This window comes from Physeter macrocephalus, chromosome 4 (genome assembly GCF_002837175.3).
Source record: "Physeter macrocephalus isolate SW-GA chromosome 4, ASM283717v5, whole genome shotgun sequence".
NCBI lineage: Eukaryota > Metazoa > Chordata > Mammalia > Artiodactyla > Physeteridae > Physeter > Physeter macrocephalus.
Window position 1 is genome coordinate 59013698 of NC_041217.1, and position 11819 is coordinate 59025516.

The window sequence follows — 11819 nt, forward strand, 5'->3', positions numbered from 1 at the left end:
GGAATGGAGAAAACCCAACTAAAAGCCACAACAGAAACAGAGTCTCCAGGCTGCTAGGATCTCCCTCTCAGACTCCCCCATCTGCTCTGCTCCACAGGGGCCGCCCAGCTGAGCCCTGCTGTCAGGGGAGGGCCCTGGCCCCCTCACAATCTGTCATCTCTGATACCACCTGGATCCCGTTTCTTCTGGAGCTGCCAGGGGCCATGGAGCTATCCTGCCTGTCTGTGGGCAGGGCCCAGGGGACCAGGGATGGCATCAGCACCTGGCCTGGGCAGGGGTGCGCGGGGGTGGTGGTGTTGAGGGGTGGAGAGAAGGGTTTCTGGGTTGTTGGGCACCCACGCTGAATCTCGGTTTCCAATTTTTCCATACACCCCTCCTCCCCTGGGCTGCCAAGCCCTCCCATTTCCTGCCATCTGTGATGGGCGTCTCTGGGGAGCCCCTCTGTTTTCTGGCTTGCTAATCACTGCCTATGGACACTGGGAAAAGGCTGATTTCTCTGCTCCTGGCAACTGTGTACACATCCCCTGGGCCCATCTGAGTTCCTCTCTGTGCGGCCCAGGGCTGTGCTGCTTCCTCCCTTGGGCCCGTGGCCATCTCTGCCCACAGACTTGGCCCCTCAGCAAACGGGGGGCGGGTGGGTGGGTGGAAAAACAGGTGGTGGTGACCCCTGATGACTGCTTTACAGACCAGGGGTGCCCCCAGCCTTGACCCACGGAGTGAGCAACCTGCTCTCCCTCTGGTCTGGTGTGGCCCGGTGGTGAGGAACGTTGGCTGTGAAGCCGGAGGGACCTGGGTGTGAGGCCCAGTTCCAGCACTCCCTCGCTGGAGTTCAGTGTCCTCTCTGGGCTTCAGTGTCCCCATCTGTAAAATGAGCAGCTGGGCCAGACGATTGCCCACAGGGCCCTGACACCCCCAAGTCAAGGAGGACTCTGTTGACCCACCCCTTGCATTTTCCCAGCTGTTTCTCTGCCCTGTAATCTAGACTCTGCTATGACTGGCACCTGGAAGCAGTCACGTGCAAGGCAGCCGGAAGGGCAGAGTGCTGACCTGGGTGCTGGGATGGCCTCCAGGGTCTGACCCCGAGACCCCGATCTCATTAACATGCCCTGACCAGCTGGGCAAACCAGCTGGGAAGTGAGGAAGCTGGTTGTTTCCAAAGTGATTTCAACCCTTTGCTCCCCGGGTCCCCACAGCAAGGACAAAAGCAAGCACTCAGGAAATATCCTGAATGCTCCCTGCTCATCCATTTGCTCATTCATTCACTCTACTGTGTAATCATTCGTTCTTAATGTGGCAGTGAAACATCATAAGGAATCACTGGAATTCTGGTTTCTCATCCTGGCTCTGTCACTTATGAGCTGGGTAATGCTGGGCAAGTTACCTACCCTCTCTGGGCCTCTGTTTCATCATCTCTAATATGGGGAAAGCATGGCACCTGTCTCTCAGACAGTGCATACGAAGCATTTAGCACTGGATATGTGCTCAACATTAAGTTGATCATCATTAAGTTGAGTATGTTGTTCATGGCCTCGTGGGGAGACAGACAATAAGCAGATACCTGCCCACTCCTTAAAGTGTACACATGTCGCAGCAAGACAGACTCCCTGGCTCTGAAGGCCAAGAAGAAATCTTCAGTAGGAGTTTGGGTTTAGTTTTTTGGCACAAACCTCTTCTCCTTCCTTAAACAAGGTGAAGGCTATTTATGGAAGTTTGAAACGGAGTCTCAAATATTTGAGTCCCTCAAAACCTGGTCTTGAAGTGAGTTCCCCAGGCTCAGGTGTGGGGGCTGCCATTTTGGAAAGGAGGCTCAGCTGGTGGCTCTTGGGAGGGGGCAGAATGAGAAGGCCACATCCTGTTCTCTTTCAAGCCTCTCCCTCCCCACACATACCAGCTCCTGAACCCTTCCTCCCGCCCATGCCTAGGGCAAAGGAACATCTCATTTGTCTGTTTCTGGCAGTTCCCAGGCTTGCCAAAGGCTGTCCCTGTCACCACTCACGCCCTCAAGCCATGACCTCCTTGGCCTGCATGCCCCCTCAGGATGCTGCAGAGCTTGCTGACTGAGGATGCTGATTTATTGCTTCCCATTAGCCAGACCTCTGACAGCCTCTGATCACCCCGGCCTGACACAGCCCACACGCCAGCTTGGAAAGGTCAGGTCTCAAGAGAGGAAACCAGCCACCAAGGTGCCATCACGTGGCACATGGCCTTATTTATTTTTTCTTAATCAGACAGCCTGAAAATTTCTCTTTGCTTCTGTTGAACATATTTAGATGTTTCTATCTACTTTCTCTTGTCTTCAGAGGCCATAAATGATGTCCCCAAAAGTGCCCATGTGCCGACTGACCCTGGGGTGCTCAATGGCTCTGAGCACGTGGCTCTGAGGACGACCTCTTGCATCCCCACCTCCTTTCCCGGGTTGGCGCTGACCATGCACTTGGCTCAGGAGGGCACTAGGGCAGGAGCTGGGAGCCCTGATTCTACCGGCGCCTGTCCTCGTGACCTCAAGTGACCTTGAGCACATTACTTATCTAATCAGCTTGCTTATCTAAAATGGGAAAAATGTTTACCCTAAATAGGTTTCATTATTATTTTGGGATTATGTGAGGTCCCCTTATAAAGGGTTTCTTCTTCATGGTTTCTTTCTTCATGGTTTCTTCTTATAAGGAAACAAAATCATGGAAGTATATGTTAAAGATATACTAAAGATATATTGGAAAGAATATATTAGAAATCGTTTCGGACACAAATTATTTCACGTGTGGGTCTCATCGTCCACCCAGGCTGCAAACTCCAGACCTTCCCGAGCCTGGACAGCATGGCTTACATGCTCTAGTATTACCCCAGCCCCAAGTCCCTGGCTTCTCATCTGGGGCCTGACTGATACACCTCAGGAGGACCTGGGGGCGGGGCAGGCAGTCCCCATGAGGACATGGCTGAGTTGCAGGCAGTGCACCAAGGACTGGGAGTGGCCAGGGACCTGCATGCTGCTCAGAGCCCACAGCTCGGGACAGATCTGGGAGGGCGACCTCTGGGTGGGACAAGAGGTAGTAGCTACCACCCTCCTCTGAGTATGAATGGAAAACAGCCCTGGCTCTGAAGGATTTACAAAGCGAGTCTCTCTCCTCCCCTCTGGCTCTGAGTAGGGCTGTGGGAGAGCAGTGGCTGATGCATGAGGGACCCCCCTCCAGTGTGTGAATGCTTCTCTCTGCCAGGGGAAGCCACAGGGCCACAATCTCCCTGTTCCTTGAGGCTGATCCAGAGTCACCCTCTAGTAATAATAACAGCCACACTCTATAATAATAAAAAAGCAACATGTGCACAATACACTACAGTTTGGAGAGCTCTTTCACACTTTTCATCTCACTTGATTCCTGACCCCCAGCCAAGGAGACAAGACAGATCTTTTCATTGTCTATCTACATGCATACAAACTAGACACTGGATTGTTAAGGAACCTGCCAAAGGTCACACGGCTGAAAATCGAACCCAGGTTTTCTGACTCAAATCCCTGTGCTGGGGAGCCAGCTGCTATACCTTCAACTGGCACAGTGAACAGTTCCAACTGGCTTGTATCAGAGCCACCGAGGGAGCAGGGTCCACATAGCTAACACACTGGCCTGAGGGGGCCTTGGAAAAGGAATAATAGTATAAGAATTCCTGGGAGCCAGCGGAATGTCCCATGAGCTGATGGTAGAGCCAGGGGTCCTTCCCACCACCAGAAGGGGGTCCTCTTTTTCTTCCTAATCATCTCTCCAAACAGCAATTGTCTGCAGAGTTTGAGGGATGAACAGACTCACAAGTCCAGTAACTGAGTGGTCTGGGTGACTGTCTGCTGGGGTCCAGGGCTGTCTATCTGAGTTGACATGTGATCCCCAGGGAAGATTCTGGAGAAAACAGCACGGGGCTAAAACCTGCAGTCCAGACTGGCCAGCTTGGGGTCCCTGATAGCTGAGGAGGCCTCCCCCTGCTCCCAGGGAATGAGCTTCTCAGCAGTGGATGGACCTGGTCCCTTGCCCTCCTGGCTCCACCCTCTCACAAAGATTCAGCTCAGCCACTTACTAGACGTATGCTCTCATCTGACCCTCCCTGAGCCTTAGTTTCCTCATCAGGTGTAATAGTAGCTTCTAGCTCCCAGGGTCATAATAAGGAGGCTCAGACAAGATCAGAGCACTACACAAATCAGAGGGAAAGGGGATATCTGGGATCTTGCGTCTTACACCAGATTCTGCATTTCCTTACGCAATCGCCAGCCTTCTTTAACCCGGAACACGAAGCATCTGCAGACCTAACCCCGCAAACAGCATTTGCCTCTGCTGTCATGTGGAAGGTCGCTGACATCTTGCAGTCCAACCCCTCCCAGCTCACCCGTCCCTGCTTTCTCCATCCCGTGCAGCTATATTTCAGCATCCCAGGCTACACAAGCCACAACTCGTTAACTCCCATTTATTTCTCCCCTTCTCTTTTCTGAATCATGTGTTTCCTCCCCTGTTCCTCCTACACCTCCCCTCCAGCTCCAGAGTTGTGCTTTATCTCCAGAGAGCTTAATGCTTCCTGATAAGACCAGCTAATCCTCTGCTGCTGGCTCCTCTTTTGCGGAGATGGAGAAGATTAGAGGCAAAGGGTCAGGCCGCCTCCCCTTCAAGGGCACTCAGGACTTTAATAAGGGAATTGGATCCTGCTTTCCCATCTGATGCTCTGGGACTGAGGGTCCCCATCGTTTCTGATGAGGAGCAGCTCTTGCTACTTCCAGAGGCCCCTGACTGGGGGGGTGTAATGGGAATGGGGGATGGGTGTTGATGCAAGTCTCCGCAGGGAGACAGAGGAAGTAACAGATGTGAGCCCTGTGCTGAGGCGCATTGGACCTGGTAGGACAATGCACCTGGAGACTCATCAGGCTCCCTGGACAGATGAGCCGAGCTGGCCCTCAAGAGCAAAATGCCCGAAGGATGCATCTCTATGACCAGTGAGAGCCACACTCACAGCCATGCCGCACATGCAGCCGTGAACAAGGGGGGAGGTGTTCACTCTGGGGGCAATGACCCTACCAGGCAAGGTGTTTAAGTGATTGCTAGGGCCATCACCTCCAGAAGTCCTGGGGTTCAGGCCGCGAGTTAACGATGCAGGTGGAACTGTGCTATGACAAGGTTTCTATGTCCCATCTCCTTGGGCAGACAGTGAATGCCACTTTGTAGTAGGTGACATGACAGTGAGGCTTCAGTGTTTGCTGAACTTCACTCGTGGTGTTCAGAACACCTCAGAGCGACAGAAGAAGTGACAGACACGAGCCCTGGGCTGAGGAGTAGCGGATCTGGTGGGACAATACAGGTCAAAATGACACAGAAGCACAGAGGAGTTAAACTGTATGTGCTAAGTGACTGCTGGAATGTCAAGAGTTGGACAGCTTTGGTTTTATATGAAAAGCTAATTCTGCAGAGGCATGATTTGTTGAAGAGTACACAGACTATTTGAAGTCAGAAAAATGGCTCCTTTAATTTATTTATTTTTATCAAATGTTTATTGAACATCTGCTATGGGTCAAGCACTGTTCACAGCGAATAAAATGGATATAATACCTGCTTTAATGGGGCTTTGATTCTTGTAGATAAGTCAGATGTTAAATAAACATATAATTACTTGCTTACTAACTGTAACAACTAAAAGAATAGTGTATTACTCAAGAGAACAGGAGAACCCTAATTTAAACTATGAACTCAGGGTTGCCTCTCTGAGCAGGTAACAGCTGAGACCTGAATGAGGAGTAGGCATTTGCTAGACAAAGGTGGGCGAGAAGAGCATTTCAGACAGAAAGCAGCACATGGAAAAGTTCTGAACTGGGATGAAGCTGGTTCCTTTGAAGAAATGGAAAAAGGCTGATGGGGCTTAAGAACAGAAATCCAAAGAGTGGGAAGAGATTTTCAAGTTTTATCTTGATTGCAATGGAAAGTCATTAAAGGGTTTAAGCAGGAAAGCGACAGCATTTATGTTTTTAAAATATCACTCTGGCTATTGTATGGGGGATAGACTAGAGGGAGGGCAAGAACGGAGGTGGCAAGTTTGGTCAGAAGTCCTCCGTCGGAGCAAATGATAGGTGATGGTGACATGTCCTAAGATGGAAGGGGTGGACGTGGTGGCTGGGTTAGAGCTATCTGTGAGATGAGATCAGCAGGATTTGATGATAGACTGGATGTCTGAGGAAGTATCCAGAGTGACACCCAGATTTTCAGCTGGAGCAATCCAGGGACTGGAGGTGTTATTTATTAAGATGGGAAAGAATGGTGGAGGTGCAGCTTTTGGGTGGGAGCTACAGCAGAGATCAAGAGTGCAGGTTTGGATACATTAAGTTCAAGATGTCTTTCAGACAGCCAAGTAGAAATTGTATGTAGGCATACACACCTACACTGCAGGTGACTGTGTATCACAGAGACCATCTGCTGCTATTGGGATGGATGAAATTACCATCCATCCAGTATGGAATGAGAAATGTCCTGATGAACTGTACTAGGAGGTCAGATAGAGGAACAGCCAGAAAAACAGCATGAAAGCTAAATGATGGAAGGAGTCAAGACACAGGAAGCTGTCAACTATGTGAAATATTGATGAAAAGATGGGTGCGTCTCAAAGTGTCTGCTGGATCTGGCAACATGGAAAAGCCCAGACGAACTAAGCAAGAACAAATTTGGAACAGATAGAAACCAGCTTGGATTGAACTGAACAGTCAACAGAGGTGGGTGGGTATAGTCAAAGCCTCAACAGTGTCGGCTCTGAAGGAGGAGTAGAGAGACAGGCAGGAGCTGTCTCCTGAGAGGAGTAAGCTCTGACCTCCTCAAGCTTCACCCAGGACAAGGTTCTCCAAATTCTATACCATCAGCCCTAAGCTGACCAGAGAGTTCCCTATGGCTCTAGAAGACAACGCACACGGGCTCAAAGGGAGTGGGAAGGGCCTACAGCCAGCCATTGCCGGCTCTTCCCTTGACCTCAGTTTCACCTTCATCCTTGGCACGTGAACCCCATGCTTTGTTCTTGGGTATTGTACTCTAGTATGCAAAACTGTTCCATCATGGGGTGGGAGAGGGATGGATTGGGAGTCTGAGATTAGCAGATGCAAAGTATTACATATAGAATGGATAAACAACAGTCTTACTGTATAGCAGAGGGAACTATATTCAATATCCTGTGATAAACCGTAATAGAAAAGAATATGAAAAAGAATGCATATATATGTATAACCGAATCACTTTGCTGTACAGCAGAAATTAACAAAACATTGTAAATCAACTATACTTCAATAAAATAAATTTAAAAAAAGAAACTGTTCCATCATAAAGGTCTCATGCCTCTACTGAAAAGCTCCTGTATGCCCAAGAGGCATGGAGAAGGTATGAAGAGCCTCCTTATACTCTTCTGGTAAAGAAGACCTGACCTTAATCTTCTCTTTTCCAGATCATATTGTCCTAGGCCTTCCCCAACAGACCCTTTCCGACCTCATCTCCCACTGTTCTTCCCCTTGAAAGCTCCTCTACTACCTACGCATGCCCCCTTAAGACACCTTATATTTTCCTACCTCCATACCTTTGTTTTTCCCCTTTAGAACTAACTAGTCCCTCCTACTTGCGTCACTGAATCTTATCCCCCTCTCACATTCAGCTTGAGTCCTTACACATCTAGAAAACCCGGCCTGGTCCCCCGCCCCTCTCTCTGGCCTTTCTCCTACACTGCTTGGGAGCACTGACTTTTTCTGCGTGTGCCCCTACCTCCTACACTGAGGATCAGTGACGCTGCATGCTTATTCCTTTATTTTCTTTGCTGGCGCTGGTACATCAGAGGCGCTTGGTAAATATTTGTTTATTGATGGGTTGATTGAGAAAATACAGTAGCCCTTTCTCCCTGAAGGATGAAGCCTTGCAGCGGTCTCAGCAGGGCTGCATGACCAGGGCTCATCAGGGCTAAATGAGAAATAAGTGGGTGCCACAAGCATTCATAGCCTGCTTCCTGTAGAATCACTGGAAGATGTTCCAAGTCATTTGAGTTCAAGTTCAAATTAAGCTCCGGCCATCCTGACCATCAACTATTTCAAATGCTCCTGTAGCAGCCTACTCTTTTTTGGAAATGTTGCGAATTTAAACCACAAAAGCTCATGTTTTCTTTTAAACCTACAGATAGAAGTTTCTTGGCATTTTAAGTTGCGGGTTTCCTCTGGCATAGTCCCTTTTAAATGTTGAAAAGGTAGCTTGCTAACCTACACTCTCTCGTTGTGTCATGCTTCATGTAACAAGAGCATTGCACAGGGGTGAAAATTCAGCCTGCAGTGTTTTTTCCACTCAGGGTAGTGGCTAAAGTGGACATAATAACTAATAGACTTCAGTGAATTTCATGCATTATGAGTTTCCATCAAAAAGTTTACACTGACGAAGTTTTCAGGGCAGAAACATTTTGGGAAATTGGTTTAGTCAAATCTGGGCTCCAAAGTGGCCTTAGACACAGCAATTATTGCAGCCATGAAGAGACAGGTAGACCCCTGACCCATTTCTAAAATAATATGCTTTGTGATTTCTTGGGAACTATTTTTGCTCCCTGGCATCAACAACAGGAAAACCAAGAATCTTAAAATACTGAAAGTGGTAGTTTAAAGGCAAAACTATTTTCCCAAATCCCAAAGGCAAGAATTCAGCAAGGAAGGGTCAGGGAAGATATGTCCCTCTGGGCGGGCACCGACTCATGCCCATTAAAGCAGGTTCCCATGAGGGCATATCCTCTCATAGTCAAGGAAGTTCAACTACCATGTCTGTTTATACCTCACCTCGGCTTCTCCTGAGGTAGAATATATTTTCTTTTATGGAAAGAATGATTTATTTACTTTCCGATTACTAATTTACAAGAGATGTGAGGCAACAGAGAGCCTTGGCTGTGCAGTCTTCGGAAAAGTAAGGCTGTTTTGGCTCAGTACCTCCTAGCCTCCTCCAGAGGGGCCCCCGGTTGCAATTACAGCCCCCCAGCAAGGCTGCACACTGCCATTAAGGCCAGGCCAACAGGACAAAAGGGAGGGTACCCTTGCCCTGTCTGGGGCTTTCTCTGACTTGGCTGGAAATAATAAGTTTCTTAAAAAAACAACTTTACGAGACACATGTGTTCAGATATGATCATTCTTTTGAGGGTGTGTCTGTTTTTAAATGGCATGATTCACCCCAAATAGTATGTCCCCCATTTCTCATATCCAGATGCCATACAGAAAGACAAGAACACTTTATGTGCAGAGGCACAGAGGAAACTGGGCTGTCACACATCTTCCCTAGGAAGGAACTTTCTCCAGCATTTAGCTTTTATGGTTAAAGAGAAAAGTTCAAACTCTTTGGCGTGGGGATGGGACGGGGGAGAAACAAAGCGACCTGTCAAAATTCCTTTTAGCACCTACGACTAGTGTTAACTTACATGCTCTCAGAGTGCAATAAAAAGCCTCTAAACTGCTGTTAAAGAGATAGTTTGACCTTTTAAAATGGAAACTCTCCCACCTTATATCCATATTCAAAAGATGAACCTTGGGAAGTCTAGAGTTTTAGATTAATAATGAAATGAGGCTGCCTTTCCAGAACAGGGTTTCCCTACAGGCTGCAAGCTAATTAGGGTGCTCTAGACCTACATTGTAACAGCAGGTAGAACGCAGGCCCCAAACCTTTTAGCCATTGTAGTTGCCAACTGCCCACAGTCTACTTCTGAAAGGAGGCTGGCAGGGAGTCACGAAAATTTAGTAAATAAAAAAGTCCTGGACGCGACTGTCAGCAGCCTGCGGTTCCGGGGCAGGCTGTCGGCCCCTGGCGGCAGAGGAGTCGCCGCGATCTCGGGTCTCCACAGCAGCCGCCGAGGCCGGCGCGCACCGAGCAGCGCTGCTGAAAGAAGTTGGAGAGCTCCCAGATCGCCAACAGAATTCGGCGGTGGGCGCTGGGGAATCACTTCCAGCGTCGCAATCAGTAAAGTTTTGGAGTAAATAAAGACTTTAGACCGACAAGAGACCCATACTTTCCTTGAGCATAAGACACACACCGCACCACGCCAGCCAGAGGCTGCTCGCACAAGGCCATCAGCCCAGCTCCACCGGGACGCGCCCGGTGCCTTCCAGTTCCCACCACCCCAGAACTCGTCCAGAGGGAGCCGAGCCAGAAAAGCGGCTCTCCAGGGTTTGCGGTTCCGGATGCAAATGCCTCCAGGCTTCCCGGCCCGTGGGACAAGGGCTCGAAGTCAACAGTCGAGGGAACAAGGGCAGGACCACCAAGTCCAGCTGGGACACCCGGGACCTTCTCCTCCAAGCCCGCTCGGGTTTCTCCAAAGGACGCGCGGCACAGCCCACACGCCCCCGGCACTCCACTCCACTCCTCTCTACAGGTCCCCCCAAACTCTTCCCGGGAAGCCCCACAAAGCACAGACGGCGCCCTGAAACTCCCAGGGCACTAGCCAGCCACCCCCACCTCCGTCTCTCGAACCCTCCTTATCGCACCGTTCTCGCGTTCATGGGGAGTCAGAAGCAAACCACGAGAAAATGCCTTCGCGAGGAGCCTCCCTACACACACCCGCCCTGTCACTGAAACAAAAGCGTAGGGAGGAGGGAGATGGAAGAGGAGGCGGGAGGAAGGTTCAGAAAGAGGATGGGGAGAGCAGTAAGAAGGAGCTGGGGAGGAGGGTCGGGATCAGAAGAGACCGGGGCCAGGGACCCCGCTCCGACTCCGCGCGGCCGGTCGCTTACATGCCCAGGTCGCTGTAGGTGTTGAAGAACTCCATCTGGTTGCACGCCTGGATCCAGCCCACCACCCAGGTCTCGTGGCGGGGGATGGGGGGCATGACCACGCGGGCCGAGGCTTTGAAGTAGGGGGTCTTGTAGCGCAGGACGATGGGCGAGGTCTCCTCGATGCGCGTGGGGCACTGGTCGATGGTGGCGCACACATCGTACACCACGATGTTCTCGCGCCGGATCCGCGCCTTGCAGGTAATGCTTTGGATACAGCCCATCCTGCCGCCCGGCGCCGGCGCGGCGCGGCGTGGGGCAGCGCGGGGGGACCGCGCGGGCAGCCGGGGGCGCCCGTCACACCGGCATGGCGACGCGCCGCCCGCTCCGGGTCCGGCTCAGCCCGTGCCTAGGAGCGGTGAGCCGGCGCTGGGCATTTTCCGAGGCAGCCCCCTCCTCTCGCCGCCGTGCCGGGTCTCCGCTGCCCCGACGCCCGCCCGCCCCTGCCCACGCCCGCCCCCTCTCTCCAGGGCGCGGCAGGGCGCGCGGAGCGTGCGCTCCTAGGAGGCGGCGGGCACCCCCGCCGGCTCCAGGGCCGGCGCGGAGGGCAGGGAGAGGAGCGGCACTGCGAGGACTGGTGCCCACCCCGGGCCGGAGCCCCCCACCCCTCGCCGGAGAGGAGGAGGCGGCAGCGGCGGCGGCATGTAGCCGGGGGAGGGCGGCGGCGGCGGCAGCGCCGGGTCTGTCTGCCTCCGCGGTAGCAGCAGCCGCAGCAGCCGCCGCCGCCGCCGCCGCCGCTGCATGAACCTCTGCACCGCTGCTGCCCCCCGCGTGCAGCGCACCCAGAGGCTGGCGAGCAGGCGGCCCGAGCGGCAGGCGGAGGCAGCAGTGGCGGCGGCGGAGACCTGCGCTCCTGCCGGCCCCGCCCCGCAGCTGGGCCGCGTCGACACTCCTCTGCCCGGCCGCCGCGGGCTGGGGGGGGCGCCAGGGGACTGTGGCCCAGGGTGGAGGACCCCACGGGCTGGGGAACTCCAGACGAGATCCGCGGAGGAAACTGGCTGTACGCCATTAGTTTTGTCCCTCTCCGGCTGCCGTCCGGCTGCCGGGC

At 52.2% G+C, this 11819-nt stretch overlaps 1 protein-coding gene across 2 annotated transcripts in view; it reads right to left on the bottom strand.

Moving 5' to 3' along the window:
• Positions 1-11048, bottom strand: part of FAM78B (family with sequence similarity 78 member B) — a 110564-nt gene extending 99516 nt beyond the window's left edge. The window contains exon 1 of one of the 2 annotated variants that reach the window (XM_024116696.1): positions 10733-11048. In XM_024116696.1, the coding sequence (XP_023972464.1) occupies positions 10733-10995 (263 nt within the window). In that variant the 5' untranslated portion in view covers positions 10996-11048. The remainder of the gene's footprint in view (positions 1-10732) is intronic. The other variant, XM_024116695.1, reaches the window with a different exon arrangement.
• Between the last annotated feature and the right edge of the window lie 771 nt (positions 11049-11819).